Here is a 17,877-nt window from a genome sequence, read left to right as displayed (position 1 = left end):
TTCTTCCAACTAGTAATTGCAAGGTGTACCTTTATAGATTGCTGTAATAAAAAATGACACTGACAGTTCTCTAACCAAATATAAATGAATAGTGACAACATTATTATTAATTAATTCATTAATTCAACTCATTGTTTATATTTATATATCATTCAATGTCCGAATTAAACACACAAAGAACAATGACTGACCAATCATTATTTAAAACGCAGTAAGCAAATCTGCTAGTGATAACTTTGGTGTTTACAAGTGAGATTGTTACAATACTCAGGAAATTATTTATTGTACTTTATTTATTTTTGTGAAAATGAAGTATCTGTTTTTACTTTGCATTATCTGTGATTTATTTATAACAATATTGAGTTATAAGCCAGTTTTTTTACTTCATGGAATCATGACAGGAAGTGCTAGTATGGAAATAATCAAAGGTCGGATTGAGGAAGTAAGTTGTTTTTTTGCACAATGAAAAAAAAAAAATAATTATGACACCAGCAACACCCCGGTACAATAATTTACAACACTAATCGATTTTCTGGTTGGTCAAGTCTGGAAAACATGTGGTATCAAGTCCAGCAGCTTGGCCAAGATCTCCTAAACGTTTCAAGTCAACATCCTGAAGGGATACACTTATTAGGTGTGTTTTATTTTGTGGGAAAAAAACTGAAGAGTCAAATATATTGTAGGTTATTCACAAGGGGCTCTCCTTTCACGAACAATTCTACAAACATTTAACAATCACAATGTTCATAATTTTATCTCACTCAGTGGCCCCCAAGCCGGTCAGTATGGAAGTACGACCATTGTAACCAACATTGAAACATTTATAATTGTTAATAAAAATAATTTTAGCGAATTTTTTACATTTGATTTTCCCAGACTTGGCACTCAAATCAGCTTTTGAATTATTTTACTCGAGGGTAGGCCAACACACCTCAGTCGGTAATTACTGGAACGACCCTTACCACCAAACTTTATACAAAGAATATTCCCAATATTTACCATTCGTGAACAATGAAATTATTTCAAACAGAAGTGAGGAGTTCAAGAAGGGAATAACTAAACTTAACGCAATGGTGCTGATTGGGGGCCCTGATGACAACGTGATAACCCCCTGGGAGTCAAGGTATACTTCAATTTTTGTAAAATTAATAATTTTGTAAAAAATTTTTCAGTCAGTTTGGATATTTTGGCCAAAATGATACAGTGGTCAACTTAATCGATCGTGATATTTACAAGGATGATCTTATTGGACTGAAGACTTTGGATAAGGCTGGAAAATTAAAAATTATCACTGTCCCTGGTGTTAACCATTTTATGTGGCATCTCAATACCTCAATCGTCGACAATTATATTTTACCATACCTTGATTAAGTCAACACCAAACTGTAGTCAACAATTAATAAAACCTGAAAACTAGGTTGGCGCCTTTTTTTAAAGTTCGCTTGGTGCCAATATCACGACCCAAATCCACTAAAACGAATTTTTTATTTGACGTTTGACGATTTATCTTTTCTTTTTAGAGTGACTTTTAATAAGTTGGGATAAGACACACGTAAGCCCACATTTTTCAATAAATTTGTTAATTTTTGAGACGCAATATGTGCGATTTTCGTGTTTTTTATATTGAGTCCGGTTTGGTTTTTGTGTTTTTTACCACTCTTGGTTTATAGAAAATGAATTCGCCACCGCTCGCCCCTCAAGACGACGTGATCCAAAACATGTACGTATGAGCAGAAATTTGAGGTTATGTTTGAGGGAATTGGTGTTTTTGCAGCAGTTACACCGATTCTGATACGGAATATTCTGCAAAAATTGTGGGTCATGAAGTAACAGTTCAGTGTAACTCGGGACAGCATAACCATGGAAGTTCTAAAGTGAAACTTATCAATCGGATTGATTATAATTGGGAGTTTCACTATTATCGCGGACAATTGGTCGCTGTTCACATTAATGGAAAAATTATTGCTTATGGGATGAAGGGGAAAGACGGGGGCATGATCCGAGTTACGAACCAAGAGACCAACGAAAGAGCACTAATCAAAAACTTGAAAAATGATGTCAAAGACCTGTCTTTTGCTTTTTCACGCCAACAGATTATTTTAGGATGTATTGACGACGAAGGCAATGTTTTCATTTATGAAATCATTGATGAACCTAGTGCAATAAAGTATCCTTCAAAATTTTTATTAAGCAACGTAAAAAAATAAAAAAGGCCCTTAACTAGCCATTAGATACAAACAACTACTCCACATATTCCACAGTGATGTGGTCCCACATTCAAGCCCCAACTTTCGAATTATCTGGTGTCCCTACTTGACCTGTTTTGACGAGGAAGAGGAGACACCAGATGATCCTGAAAAAATGTTTGTGGTATTAAATTGGGACAAAGCCGAAATATGGAATTTTGGCATGATTAATGCAAAGTATGGGCCAGGTCCTTTACAACCAAATGAAAACTATGAGGGTTATGTTGAAATTAGCCATACTGCTGAATTGGTAGATGCTTCATTTTCGTCAGATGGGACCGCTATTGCAATTGCTTGCTTAGACGGTTATGTGAAATTTTTTCAAGTACAAAATAACGCAAAACAGGTCATTGTTCACATTTTTGGTGTTTTTAGATTTACATGGTTGACAATGAAAAGCAAAAGTGCTTGCATGAGTGGAGACCACATGATGGTAAACCACTATCTTCTATCATATTTGTCGACAATTTGCTGGAGTGCAGTTCTCAGTAAGTACATGACAAAATGATTAAATTAAAGTCGGTAAAAATATTTATTTTACAATTGGAGCCGTCTAAATGCAAATCTCGTTCTTTGTCAAAAATTCGAAAAATATTTTCTATCTGCTGCCTAATCGTTTTTTTAATTGTTTTAATTAATTTCGGTTTGCTTTAATTATGTAGGTATTTAAATTATTACAATTATTTACATAAATTAGATGTAAAACTCACTCTTTGCTCTTTGTAAATCTAAATTCCTATTTTATCCCTGAACTATCATTTATACAGCATACGACATTCAATTTTTACAGTTATAATGAAACCACATAAAGAAAAATGCTCTTTAAAAGTTATTTTAACTTTAAAAAATAGTTTTTCGCAAATATCTCAAAATTAACTCATTGTCAAAGAGTCAGTTTTGCATTTAGACGGCTCAATTGCAAATTGCATGTCAGAATAAGAAATTTAAAAACTTACAATGATATTTTTCCTGTTTGTCCTGCTGCTGAAGCAACATATTATTCAAAGACAAAATAATATTGGCTCTGACTAAAATGTTGCTGCCATTTCTCAGGTGTTGGAAATTCACAATAACGGGTGCGAATCACAACTCTGAGCTAAAGTTGTGGTCTTGTGAAACGTGGACTTGTCTCCAGACAATCCATTTCAAACCAGATCCATCGAATCTAATCCAAAGTGTTTATCTTAAAATGAGTATAGACTACTCGGGTCAGTATTTATTAATGTCCGATCTAAACAATAAAGTTTTATACGTCCTGCAATTAAAACGAAGCGATGAAGCTCAACAAATATCAGTAACAATGATATCGCAATTTTTACTACCAACTGCCTTTTTGAGCTTCCACATAACCGAAGCCAACTGTCGCAAATTACGTTCGTCCGATATGAGTGAAGAGTTTTCACAAGATGCCGATCAAGATGACGATGATGAAGACGATACTGTTGCAGCTGTTGTTATCAAAATGTTGGTGATTCAGCAGAAAAAATTCCAAGAGTGTAATATTGTATTTCAACCAGATGCGATGTTGTGTAATACTGAGATTATATTTAATGAAATTAAAGAGGAATTGGAGAAAGTGCCAAAATTGGACGATCTTCAGTCATCCGTTACTTTATTAATAAAACAACAGCAACAGCAACAATTAACTTTGATGACTCCTGACGCTTTTACAACAGCTGAACAAAACTCTCGTCCTAATAGTGTCAGAACTAGCATCAATGGTGATATTAATAAATCAACCGAAGGCACAAATGGCGATACTGTTGAGAATTTGATTGATTTTCAAAGACCTGAAAAGGATAATTTTGCAAGTGGAGGTTCTAGTCCTAGTAGAGAAGTTCAGGAAATTCTATCTCTTAACAATTCAACGTACAGCACTCAGGACTATTTCGATAATTTAACGAAAATGCAAGAAGAACAAGAAATACCCCAGAAGGAGTACAAACATAACGAAAATCTCATGTACCAAGAGAACCCCAATCCTGAAATGGTTTGGCTGAAACTACCTCTAGTTAAGAAAGATAATGAGATAAATAAAGAAGATAACCTAAGACTGGGAGGCGGAGACGAGATAACAAATTTGAACGAAACAGAATGGGACAAAAACCAGTGGCAAGCAATCAATTTTAGACTGACTAGCATCGAAAACGCAATTAGTGACCAAAATGTGATTATCCAAAAAATTCACCAAGAACTCAAATCGTTAAACCAAACTAAACAAGGCTTGAGCGAAGACTTTAACAAGGAGTTAGATTTAACAATGTCCAAACAACAATTGCAAATTGCGAAAATGTTGGAAAATTTGATCAATATGCAAAAGAATAACGACCGTGACCAACAGGACCATGTAATAGCCAGTGTGTCACAAATCGTTGTTAAAAGTGTCTCAGATAAACTTCAAAATATAGTAGCTCATGAGATGAAACATGTGGTTGTACCAACCATTCGAAATCTAGTTGAAACGCTAAAACATCAATTAGATGTTCAAAATAGTCAAAAATTAAACAGCGATATGGTTCTACAAGACAAGATTTCGAAAATAATCAACAGCAAGGTAGGTTGTTTTTCTGAATCCGACTTTTTGTGAAATTTGTTTTTGATTGGTTGTAATTCTGGTTTGAAACTTTTGTTTGCAAAAAACTTTGCTTTTGTCGGTTGAGTGATGTTACACGTATTTTTTATAAAAACTATACCAAAGATATTAGTGAGACGATGCTAATTCTACTTTTTTTTAACCTTTGCCCACACTCTTAATATAAAATGTGAACTTCATGCTACATTCAAATTTCCTTCTATTTTATAACTTTATTTGCGAATAATGTTATTCATTGTTAAACTATACTGTGATATTTTTATTAATTAAATTATCAAACCAAAAATTGAAAGTAGTATCTCACAGTCAGTGGACAAAGTATCGTATTCTCGCTTATAAGGGCTAATATTCACTCGGCTTTGGCTCGTTTTGTAAACTTTATATTGGTGAATAGTAGTCAGTGTTATAAGCTCATTGAATAATGTTCTGATATTCTGTTGTTATTTTGATTTTTTAAGGCACTAGCGGAGTCGCTCAGTTTATCAGTGGCCAATGTGATAACGCCTATTTTAGAAAAATGCTACCGGGATATGATCACGTCGACTTTGGTCCCGTCTTGGGAGAAAGTCTGTGGAAATATGTTCCACCAAATTAACGAAACTTTCACACAGGGCACTAAGGAATGTAAGTGTAGTTTATAATTTTTCCGAGTTGATTTCTATTTTGCACATTTAACAATGCTATTCGACAAGAAAACGACTGCAAAAATTAAAAAAAAAAAACAGTTTTATCATTCAAGCGATGGTCTGTTACTGTTTCCCCACTTGCTATTACACGGCTTGTATTTTAAAACACTATTTTAGATACCGCTTCTGTTGAGCATTATATGGAAAGGCAACGACGGGTTCAAGAGAGAGGTAAGGATCTGATCGTTCAAATGCAATCAGTTTCGGAAAATTTGCAAATGAACACGGATAAGTTAGTCGGAACTTTGTCGTCTGAAATTCACAAACAGTTCAATACATCCATGAAGCAGTAAGTTGTGTTAAGAGAGAGAAAATGTTGTATGTGGCAATTTTCATTTGTAGTACGCAAGAGAATTTATTACAGAGTATGAAGGATTTAATTAGCGAACAAATTAAGTTAGGTTTTAAGAGTCACGCTTCATTTCTGGAAGACAGTGTAATCAACGCGGTGCGGTCTCGAGCTGTGACCCCTTCACCACATGTTGAATCACAAGTATGTTTTAAATATCCGTATTTTTCATCAAAAGGTAGACGGTATTAGGTTTTTTTTTCAAAAAATTATGAAAAGGAATTCTATTTTTTGTTAATTGTATTTGAATAGATTAAATAAAGTTTATTTTGGTTTGTAGGATATTTACTTCCCCCTTTTTGTTACGTCTATTGTGTGTAACGCAGGTCGATGATGTAATGTTTAGCAGAGTTGTACCAATTTAAATTGTAGGTTACTTTGGCACATCTTGATCATCTACTGGCTAAAGAAAGTTACGATGAAGCATTCCAGTTGGCGCTGTCGGCGGAAAATTTGAATTATGTGATTTACGTCTGTGAGAAGGTGGATAGTAATATTCTCTTCCATGGGTCTTCTCCACCGCCTCAGAACTGTATTTTAGCTCTGATACAACAGTTGAGTATGGAATTACACAAAAATACCGAAATCAAATTGAGGTGATTAGATAAATATACCTGTTATTTTTAATTACACGGTATGAATGTTTGTAATTTTAGTTACATAAGGGCTGCTTTGGTTGCTCTAATCCCGGGATACCCCCACACGAGACAGTTTATTCCCAAAGTTTTGAAAGATTTGCTGAAACAATTACAACTTTTTATGACCACAAACCCCTCCTCAAAGTTTATCACCGAGGCAAAACTACTTAAAATGGCTGTAGAAAGCATCTTGGACAAATAGCTGGAACAATTTATTTTATCCGCGTACGTTACTGTTTATTTTAACCCGACTTGTCAAAATTTATTTTGAAAGTATTTTAACTGCTGTGTCGTTATTACTGTGAATAGCAACTTGCTATATTTGATAGGTTGTGTATAATTTTTTTGAAATAAACTTCTCCAATGCTGTAAAAATTAATTTTAACTGGGCACACAAATTTTTGAAGCCGATACTGTTGATTAGTAATGACAGCTGGCAAACTTCACAAAATTAAACTTACTATAATATGTAAGGTTATGTCCTGTCAGATGAAAATTAAAACACAAATTTGAAAGCAGCCAAAATGCAAAAAAAGCCGAGAAATAGCGTTTTTGTTGAGAGGCTCCACAAAGGTTTTGTTTGTACGTGCATAGCGGTAACAATTTACGCCACTTCGGTACTGGCTATGAGGGGCTATCGATACTTTGTTAAAGAGAAGCCCGAATTAAAGCAGAAGCAGCTTGTAGAGCAGGCAAGTCTTCTAGCAGAGGGATCACCGGACACAGCTCCAACCATACGAGCTTAAATTCTTGATGTAGATAGAGTTTTGGTACTGTTTTTACCAGAAACGGTGTAGTTATGTACATTATTTTAATATAATCCATGATTTAAAATATAGAATGTGTGAAAAACTGTAAAACAGCTTCTTGTTTAGGTTTTGTGTAGATAGAAGCAATGGATAAACAATAAACTCTATAAGTTACTTTTTTTATTATCTGAAAAGTACGGAAGTGTGTGAAATGGTTTGAGTAACATACTGTTTTTGCTAATTTATTAATAATTAGTGAATGCATCCTGTTATCAATAACATAGATAATGATAAAGTGTTGTAATAGTGCATTTCCTGGTTTACAAAATCATCGTAGATAGTAAATGCACAAGATTGTTACTTAATTCACATAAGAAGAAAAACCGTAAATTAATAAAATAATTACTGTTTCTTTGAGTTCAGTTCGAGTTTTGGGTCACCTGGTATATAGAAATTGGTTAGAGTTTTTGACCGTCCCTTGTAGATTCAAGATGGTGGCTCACGTAGGAGATAGTTTTTGCAAGAGGTTTATTTTATATTCATAGATTTTGTAACAAAAGTCCAACCAAAAGTATGAGTTCCCGAAGGTAAGCGCTTAATTATCCCGAATGTTAGACAGGACCCACGAAGTTGCCTCGCCAATATCCCACAAGTAAAATTTCTTTGTTGGAGTAATAAGTGCGAGCTGTCAAAAAGTCTTATTTACACAGCAACAGTGGGAATTTGTTTATTTTTTTTTATTGTTGAATAAAGATTTTTCAAGGCCTACAGGGTAGGATGCCTTTCGTTGATAAAAACGGTTTCATTGCAGATGGTTTTGGCCCACAATCAGTGGGATAGAGGCTGAAAGAGTTTTAATGGAAAGAGGAGTTGATTGCAGTTTCTTGGCAAGACCTAGTTCAAATAATCCCGGATCGTTCACGTTATCAGTCAAGTAAGTGATGCCTTTCCACTTTTGTGCCCCCTTGTTTCACGTTTTGGCAGGAGAAATGGAGAGGTTACCCACATTAAAATCCAAAATTCTGGAGACTTTTATGACCTGTATGGCGGCGAGAAATTTGCAACTCTCTCAGAGTTGGTGCAGTATTATATGGAAAATCAGGGGCAACTTAGGGAGAAAAATGGGGAAATTATCGAACTTAAGTATCCCCTGAGCTGTGCCGACCCCACAACTGAGAGGTGAGTCCTATTGTAAACCTTATTTTTGCATAATAATTACATAATTGAGCCATCCAATTAATGGTTTTTGTTACAAGTTATGCAACACAACTGCCACCAGAAAATTTTGCATATATTCTGTAGTGCAAACATTCGCAATAGTTTTCCTTATCTGCGCAATTTTCCAACATACATAAAGATTTATTCTTCTAGACGGTCGTAAACAACGATTTAAAATTCCAGTAAAATTACAAACCGATTATAGCTATTTATACAACTAGTTGCAAAACGAAGGCTTTTTTCGCATTTTTTTTTAGAAATTTACAAATAATAATCTTGCGGATTATTGTCACAAATTTTAGCTTAGAGGATTAATAAAACATCTATTTATCAATATCATGAATAAAATCAGCCGAATTGCTGTTTTTTTAACGCATTTATTCTTGTCTTTGTGTTCGCTTTCGAGAAAGCTATCAAGGTGCAAGTGTCACAAGATTGCAACAGAAAATAAAAGTAGCCTGAATATTTTTCTCACACCATTGATGACGCTCTGTTTTCTATTTTTCTTTGATATGTATCAGTGCGATACTATTATGTTGGCATAATTAATGATTAAGTAGACCTTCATGAGACCGCGTAATATTGTCAATGCAATGTGTGATCCTATCACCTGCATGGAATACTAATCTCTACCATCTCACATATTGTATATGTCGAACGTCACGTCTTTTTCTGCTTTAGGACGTTGAAACAATCATTCTTCATATCCTGTTACTGCACATACTTCTTAAGAATGAGCCTCTTAGTCACACTTTAATATTGCTATAAATTATTCGATCGCTAATGTCCGCCTCGGAAAAGGAAGGAAGTGACAATTAATTAATATACAAAATGTATTCGAGATTTTTTTGCATAGGAGGGTTGAAAGCCGTGATAACATGTATGCAAATTGTGTTTGTAAGCATAAAACACTATAATTTAATTTCCAATTTGACAGAATTCACCTACGTGCCAATATTTAATGAGTTTTAGGCACGTGTATTTCTCGATTCCTTTTTCGAAAAGTCGCGTAGGTTGTATTTATCATAAATGTAATTGATTCATAATTTTACTTGTAACCGTATTTATTACAAACTTTCTCAAACTGTAAATTATTTCACATTATAAAAATCATTAAATTATTACTTCATAAGGAATCAATAAATCCATAGACCGCTTTTAATTTAATGCAGATTATCTGGTATTTTACCTTGACAACTAGTTTTTGTAATAATTTTACATTGTACAGTTTTATGGAAAAACAAAAATTATGTAATACCTTTTTTAAATCAAATTCTTTGATGGTAGACTACTAATTAAATATACGAAACAGCAAGCTGTACAAAACAGTTTAATTAAGGACAAATTTTCAGTGACTAACGCAACAAAATTAATATTAGAAAGGTTTCTCGGTGTAAAATATCGTATACACGATTTGAAATTGTTACTTTATTAACTTATTTATTGGCTTCATAACAATAATTATAATGTATTTTTAGTTTTAATTTATGTATTGACGTACAAAGCATCATCTTATTCAACTCAATCATGGAATGTTTTTTTTAATGATCTAATTAAAATTCAGCTTGTTTGCTAAAATATTTTTTCCTAATTTCAATCAAATACACAAATTGGTAGGTCTCTAGGAATTTTTTTATAATCTTATGCCAAAATACTTCTAATGAAGAAATACCTTTAATAAAAATATGGTAGAAAATTATTTTCGAGATTAATGATTAAAACCAATAGTAAAAAGTAAAATGAAATTAAAAAAAAATTAGAAATTTAGATTTGAGTATCAAGTGTTTTCATTTTGTTTTCACTACAGGAAAGTCTTTACTGTTTCAAGATGGAACTTTTCACAAAGTGTTGAAATATGTACGAATAATGAGGTGTTTTTACAAATTAATTTACTTCTCAAGGTCATGGTTTTACGTTTATTTATTAACATACTCATACTAACAAGATTTAAACATAACTATTGTCAATAGTAAAGTCTTGAAAAATATTACAATGCGTGAAAGGGTGTATAGTAAATTCCACGACCATTTTTGGGTGCTTTATCTTGTGAATCAGACAGTTGGTATGCATTGAACAAATTACAGTTAAAAACCTTCCCAAAAGAATCATTCAAAAAATAGGAATTATATTACTGAATCACCCTTTACATAGCTACACACTGATTTAACGTAATAATAACAGCTCGCGTTTCTATTTAAGGAATTTGTCTTTGTAGTTTTTTTTTATTTCAAAGTTGTGGAATTTTAACATAAATGGGTGAATCATTTGTTTATTAACACTCGTAGAGTAATTGCACGTAAAAAACTGAATAAATAACGTTTTATGACTATTTAAATAAACTTGAACTAATTTAGTGCAGGTGTTTTTCTTTCAAGGCTCATCTTATTATAATTTCACTAAAACAAATTTGATACTCTCCTCCAACCAACGCTGCCACCTACACCTTATGGTTCCTTGGAAGGTCGCAATAATTCTGTCCTCGTTTTATTTTTTCCGAATGAAATTTACTTAGTATGGGACTCATATTCGAATACACAGACTTGTAAAATCGACGAATTTCCGCATCAACTTTTCTAAGTATTTTTATTCACTGCAACGAAAAGCCTTGTGTGAGGTTGCTTCACATTGTCATCGCGTGCCTTGATGATGACATTGAAAAATTATGTGAACTGAATAGTTCCTTCAGGCACCAAAGGAAAAAAATCTTGGAAGAAGAGGTCGCCACGTCTAATTGACTTATAAGGTGGATGCAAAAACACATCCTCTTATGTGTGCAGGACAGAAAGCTGCACTGTGATCCACTTATTCGGGTGTAGGTGTTTTAATACTTTGTAAGCAGGAATAAAAAACGAGCGGATTAAACTGAAATAAGTGTTTTGGCCATTTGGATGGAGGAAGGCCAGACCCAAAGACAAAAAATAGTCGCTACTTGCATTGTTTTATTGTAAGCTAATTTTATTGCTAAGGCAATTTTTCTAATAGCATTATAATCGACTCACGTTTCTTTTTTCAAACAATGATAATGGGTGTTTACATGCAATTTGTCGTCAAATTGAAAAGCCGGAAGTTATATTGCGTCATTGTGAGAGGATGTAGATTAAATTATTTATTACAAAAGCTGGAAAACTAAACTAAATTTTACTCAAAAATTTGTCTTTTGTAAAGCTATTCAGGATGTATCTCATGCGTTCTCAAATTTAACCACAAGTCAATGGCAATCAAATTATAATAAACTTGAGCATCCGTTTTAATTTTAGATGCGGTGAAAAAACACAATATGCATCTTGAACTTTTCAATAAATCCATTTAGTTCCAAGAAATTAAATTACAAGGTTTTCAGACAGCAGTACTTAGAGATATAATTAATTTATTAGCTTTTTTAATGTCAAGCCTCCGCAAAAGCTTTCATCTCGACGGATCGGAAGGTGCCTAAATTGCTCTGCACAAGGTCATGATTATTGGTAAACACAGTGCAAAAACTATTGATTAATATGTTAAAGTTTGATTCTATTTAGTAGAATCAAATAGAATTGTTTGTTTAGCAATTTCAGTGAAAAACTGTGATTGTCATATCTTATCACCGAAGCACTTGCTGTATGCATTTTTCCTATCTGGCATTTAACGTTTCTGAAGTTTGAATGCTACTTCGTAGCATTCGGATATGAATTTTCTTTCTTCCCTGTCCGGCGTCGCGTGAAGGACGTCGAAAAGCATAGTATTTTTCTATTTTTAGTTAATGAAATTATGTGTGAATAAAGAAATAATGGTGATTGTTGTGCCCGTATTCTTATTAATTTTAATTTGTTGACACGGAGTAATTTATTATTATCGGATGAAAAAGTTGCAGCTATTAGAACAACTCTCCCAACTAGATCTATAAACTAATTACGTGCAATTTTCAAGCAACACCATTACTTTGGATGTCAATTAGGAGTAATGTAAACACCATAACAAACTGGTTTATGGAAACCACGAATGAAAAAATACAATAAATTAGTTGTCTATTGTTGAATAATTGTAATAATCGATTCAGTGTCTAGGTCGAGAATCGCGCTTCTAGGTGTCTGAAGGCGTCTTCCCCACTTTATGAACTCCGATGGGTTTCGCGACATGACTTAAACTAAACCAGTGTGTTTTTTCTCGTCACAGTGATCGGGTGTTTGGAAGTACTACATTAATTTCTACTATTTTCTTCAATTATAGTAGTAGTAATAGTAGGCTTTCAAAGTGTTGAGTGATTTTTTCAAGTTTTGACCACCGGTGTGAGAAAATACAAGAAGACGTTGTTTTTCAATAAGTAAGATTTTTCAAATACTTAACCTTTTAGAAATTTATACATTTTTACGCAATATAATAAATGCTAATTAGATGAGACGTGTCAAAATTACGTAATTGTGAAGATATACCGATTTAAAATTTTGATTTATTTTTGAAAAAGGACATTTGTGAATTGTAATGTGACATCATAACTAGTTGTAAATTCGCGCTAACCATATTTGGAGGAAGCAGAGAATTTCAGTGGCTTGTAATAGACCTCGAGGATTAGTTCAGTAAGGTAAAAGTGGGTGTAATTTCTGAAATGTGTTTTTTTAAAGCTCTATGCTAATGTAAAATATTTGTTACACAAACCCCACCTTTGCACGCTTAAATGTCTAGAAATGTTATTTATGCAGGTATTTTGTCCCTGGCTCTTTAATAGCTTAAAAAAAACTTTAACTTATTATTTATTCACAACCTTACGGTGTACTATTTATGATCCAATAAAAATAATTCATGTGAGGATAATATGAAACGAGACCACTTTTTCGCAGCGTTAATTCTTGAATTTCCTACAAAACAAATAATTGAATTTTTTTTTTGCTTATTGGCATTGACCACAATCTACAGTTTGATGGTCAATAAATAATTTGAAAAATGCAACCCTCTGGTTTATAATTACCAACTTAATTTGAAAATTGCGAGTGGGATGTACTTTAACGACGCCCACATTATTTATCTAATTGTTAATCAAATGGATTAAAATGTGATTACTGCGGTTTATTACGTCGATTAATTTCGCAGTTGGCTTAAATGCGATTCCGATGTGTGACTCTTGCAAAATAATAAATCCAAGCTTAAATTATACAATTAGGTGATGTGAACTATGTAAAACCCACAATTTTAGGCCAGATCGTTGTTCTCATTGGCGTTATTATATTAAAATCTTCTCATGCTAAAAATTTAATTAAACGAGCGGAGTTTCACCGGAATAAATCACCCGTGGAAGTTCCCGTGCAAAATAATAACAAAAGGAATGACCATCACGCGATAACACTCAGAATAGAAGAAATATTTCCGATGTAATTTTTGACGTAATTACACTTCTAAACCAAATATTGGTCAGATGAGAGCAGTAAAATATAAACAAACAGGTATTTGTTTACACGGACTACGACATTATGTAAAATAGGTAGCTGGAAAATCGTACCGCATTTGCAAAAAATAGGAAATTGCGTTTATTGGCATTCTTAAATTAATGCAAATTACGGAATTTTTAACAAAAACTCGGCTGTTTATCTTCATTACAAAGTTGCTCTGCTATTGATGAATCACCCTGTATTGTCGTCTATCGTCATGTTAAAATGTAAGTTATTTACTTTTGTGCGATTTTATGGCTCAACGTAACAAAATTACGAGGAGCTCATTTATTATGTGCATAATTGTGTGAAAGATAATACCATACTTGTAACGTATATTTTATATGAATCGGAGCCAGTGGCTGGTAAATTGGTGTATTTTCCAAAACTGGAAGTTTTTAAGTATGTCGTTATTACGTAATTCAAATCAATTAAGTCATAATAAAATTTTTGCTATAAATGGCATTTTTTTGCAGATGGTTTCATGGGCATTTGTCCGGGAAAGAAGCAGAAAAATTAATTCTAGAACGAGGTAAAAATGGTAGCTTTTTAGTGCGAGAAAGTCAATCGAAGCCTGGCGATTTTGTTCTTTCTGTTCGAACCGACGACAAAATGACTCACGTCATGATTAGATATTCCGTAGGTGATTTTGAGTGTTTAGTGTTTGATTTCTTAACTTTTGACATTAGGATAATCAATACGATGTTGGTGGCGGCGAGAAATTTGATAGTTTGGCTGAACTCATCGAGTATTACAAAAAGAATCCGATGGTCGAAACTTCAGGAACAGTCGTTCACCTGAAACAGCCTTTCAATGCAACTAGAATCAGTGCTTCGGGGATTCACTCCCGAGTCAAACAATTGCAAAACGAGAATGGTCCCAATGGCATGGGCAAAGCCGGCTTTTGGGAGGAATTCGAATCGTTGCAACAGCAAGAATTCAAACATTTGTATTCACGGAAAGAGGGTGTTAAACCAGAGAATAGAAACAAGAATCGGTACAAGAATATTTTGCCTTTTGACGATACACGAGTCAAGTTGAAAGATGCGGATCCTAATGTTCCCGGATCGGATTACATTAACGCGAATTACATTAAATGGAAAGCTGATTATTGCGGAGGGAACGAATTAGGAAGTGATCCAAGCGGAAAAGTGTACATTGCAACCCAAGGCTGTTTACCTTCCACGATCGCCGATTTTTGGCAAATGGTATGGCAGGAGAATTGTAGAGTTATAGTAATGACAACCAAAGAGACTGAACGAGGCAAAACGAAGTGTGCCAGGTATTGGCCGGATCAGGGAACAAAAGAGTACCGAAAAATTAAAGTGAAGATATTGATGGAGTCGTCCACTCCACATTACACTCTTAGAGAGTTTCTAGTTAGCATGGATGGAACAAATTGTGAGAGAAAAGTTTACCAGTACCATTTTCAGGTAAGTTTTTACACGAATTTCAAAAGAGCAGTGTTTAATTGATGAGGTGTTTTAGGCATGGCCGGATCATGGCGTGCCTTCAGACCCAGGCTGTGTTTTAAATTTTTTGCATGAGGTTAATAAGAGACAGGAAAGCCTTCAGCAAGAGCTTCCAGATAATCCCCCAGGTGCTATTTTAGTGCATTGTTCTGCTGGTATTGGAAGAACTGGCACTTTTATTGTTATTGATATGATCTTGGACCAGCTTAAGAAATACGGTATTTTGCAAAGCGAATTTATTCGCGAAATTTTACTTATAGAGGGATGTTATTACAGGTTTAGACTGTGAGATAGATATACAACGCACAATTCAGATGGTTAGGTCCCAACGTTCTGGAATGGTTCAAACTGAAGCCCAATATAAATTTGTTTATTTAGCAGTACAACACCATATAGAGACAACTACTGAAAGAATGAAGGCTGAACAAGTAAGTCATGCCACTAAAAAACTAAAATTATTTTTCTTTAAATAACATTTATAACTTTTTGAACAGAGTGGTAACTTGTGAAAAGAAGTAATTTAATCAAGCGTTAATGAGTGGAAATTGTGGCTTTAAACTTAAAGAGGCATTAATTATTTAAATGTACAATTAACATGATTATGAAATTGAGTTTTGAATTAAAGTCATCATTAAATTTAAATGAAAAGTTAAATTTATTTACGAAATTGGCACTAAGCATTAAAAATAAACGAATTTGTTTAAATTTTTGGTCACATCGGTTGGTAATGTCATAAAGTTATTTCTTTGGAAATGGGTTAATTTTATAATTTTTCACTTTTCGTGCTGGACACAACAGATAACTTGCGCTGAAATTTGTTAGATGAATAAAAAATCGCATTTTAAAACTTGACCTCTTCTTTAATTTTCACTTTGTGACAATTTTTTTGTTTTGAAATTGAATCGGTTTTTAGAAATCAATGCAAATAGGCCGGGAGTACACAAACATAAGATATAGCAGCGATATAGGCAGCACGTTATCGTCATCGGCGACGAGTGGTTTAGGAAGTACAACTTCGCTGTCTAGTCGGTCTTCCACATTGGCCCACTTTCCGACCCCATCTCCCAATTCTGTGATTTTAAGAGGCGAAACAAAGAAGCCACCTCGAGCTGTGTCAGATATTCCATTGCCCAGGTAATAAACGTGCCTTACGCATTCATTTTGCAGTTGTTTTTGTGATTGGTGGTGTTGTTTCCAGGCTCATTTTAGATGTTGAGTGTCATGTGTAGTATTAATTGACGACTTTGTTCGACAGTGGCACCGGTTCACAAAATTTGTAAGTGTTTTTTACTGAAGAAAATTTCAATGTTTTTCTCTCATAATATTAATCAAAGTCGTCATTTAACCTTACATGTGTGTGTGAATGTGTGTGTCTAACTTGTGTTAAGTAACAATTTGTGGCATTGGGTTCTGAGCACGATCTCGGACAAGAAAAACTTCAGTTTGAAAAACTCAAATTAATATTGAAAATTCCTGCGTGAGGGCGTCACGGGTATCATTGTGCTCCAATGCGATCCAGAAAAGAATAATTTTTTATGAACAGTTTCCGTTGCAGGCCGCCTGATGATTTGGTGAAGCCTACTCTGTATGAGAACATTCCTGTCAGCGAACGGAAACATTCAGGGACTTCGAGCTCTTTGAATTGTCCTGTGCCGCCTCCGCGGAAGGCGACGTGACATAGACGAACTTTTAATTCCAAATTTACTTCATGTACCTTCTCAGTGTGCTAGGAAAAATTATCAAGTCAAATTAAGATGCATTGTTCAAGAGCCTAGTTGATGTATCATTGTTAAAAGAATGCCAGTATTTACAACCTTGAAGAGATTGTGAGTGTTACTAAAAGTACCTACCCTTTAAGTAACACAATCTGACGAAATTATTTTTAGAGCACAGTTGTATATATTCAATATAATTATACCACCATACGTATTTTTATCTTGAATGTCTCGATTAACATGTGTATTTTATTTTTATTTCTTAGTTTTGCCATTTCGCTTTTGATGCCTAAAGCAACGGTAAGTATTTTAGGCATACGCTTTTTGTTTGATTCATTTCCAAAGATCTGAAGAGAGTTTAAGCTTAGTTGGCAACAAGTCACTTGGTGATTTTTCATGATTATTTTTAAGTTTAAGTAAATTGTGTATTTTTATATTTTTGCTAAATTATTTATATATTCAAAGCACACTTAGTGATACACCTTCTTAATACAGGTGGGGTGCTATTTATGTTCTTTTTATTACCACCTGTATCAAATACAGATTTGACAATATTATATCTTATCTTTAAATAGATGTTTGCATAAAACAGTTTTATTTTGATCGTTTTACAACAAACTGGTGCTAAGTTTTGCTTCTTCTGTTATCATAAGAATTTAGTCAGATCAAAGGTTTTGTCAACTTTCTGTCGTCTACAATATATGTTTAGAAATTTTTACTCTCTTACTTATAAAACAGGACCCAAACCACTTTCCCGCAACAAGAAGAATAAAATGTTTTTTTTAATCTTATCCATCATTTCATTACATTACTTT

The 17,877-nt window shown here is 33.7% G+C and overlaps 3 protein-coding genes across 5 annotated transcripts; all 3 read left to right on the top strand.

Annotated features, from left to right (window-relative positions):
- Nucleotides 1–138: 138 nt before the first annotated feature.
- Ppt2 (Palmitoyl-protein Thioesterase 2) lies at nt 139–1,416 on the top strand. Its single transcript, XM_966222.4, has 5 exons — nt 139–442; nt 493–634; nt 684–791; nt 850–1,123; nt 1,173–1,416. The coding sequence occupies exons 1-5, from the start codon at nt 308–310 to the stop codon at nt 1,369–1,371; spliced, it is 858 nt and encodes a 285-aa protein (XP_971315.1). The 5' UTR covers nt 139–307; the 3' UTR covers nt 1,372–1,416.
- Ge-1 lies at nt 1,417–6,887 on the top strand. 2 transcript variants are annotated; one of them, XM_008201984.3, is made up of 11 exons: nt 1,417–1,552; nt 1,671–1,720; nt 1,778–2,167; nt 2,232–2,571; nt 2,622–2,734; nt 3,300–4,800; nt 5,298–5,463; nt 5,643–5,814; nt 5,868–6,018; nt 6,247–6,470; nt 6,531–6,887. In XM_008201984.3, exons 2-11 carry the CDS (start codon nt 1,674–1,676, stop codon nt 6,712–6,714), a joined length of 3,288 nt encoding a protein of 1,095 aa, XP_008200206.1. In that variant the 5' UTR covers nt 1,417–1,552; nt 1,671–1,673; the 3' UTR covers nt 6,715–6,887. The 2 variants fall into 2 exon arrangements, with proteins under 2 accessions (XP_008200206.1, XP_008200200.1); XM_008201978.3 differs by having other exon boundaries at nt 1,775–2,167.
- Nucleotides 6,888–7,602: 715 nt separating this feature from the next.
- Nucleotides 7,603–17,776, top strand: csw (corkscrew). 2 transcript variants are annotated; one of them, XM_008202007.3, is made up of 10 exons: nt 7,603–7,848; nt 8,073–8,195; nt 8,246–8,440; nt 14,352–14,514; nt 14,565–15,308; nt 15,364–15,565; nt 15,624–15,775; nt 16,261–16,481; nt 16,546–16,623; nt 16,903–17,776. In XM_008202007.3, the coding sequence occupies exons 1-9, from the start codon at nt 7,835–7,837 to the stop codon at nt 16,574–16,576; spliced, it is 1,845 nt and encodes a 614-aa protein (XP_008200229.1). In that variant the 5' UTR covers nt 7,603–7,834; the 3' UTR covers nt 16,577–16,623; nt 16,903–17,776. The 2 variants fall into 2 exon arrangements, with proteins under 2 accessions (XP_008200229.1, XP_008200223.1); XM_008202001.3 differs by lacking the exon at nt 16,546–16,623 and having other exon boundaries at nt 7,617–7,848.
- The last annotated feature ends 101 nt before the right edge of the window (nt 17,777–17,877 follow it).

The sequence above is a fragment of the Tribolium castaneum genome, chromosome 5 (assembly GCF_031307605.1).
Source record: "Tribolium castaneum strain GA2 chromosome 5, icTriCast1.1, whole genome shotgun sequence".
Taxonomy (NCBI): domain Eukaryota; kingdom Metazoa; phylum Arthropoda; class Insecta; order Coleoptera; family Tenebrionidae; genus Tribolium; species Tribolium castaneum.
Note: the sequence above shows the minus strand (reverse complement) of the source record. Positions and strands in the feature narration are given on the sequence as shown.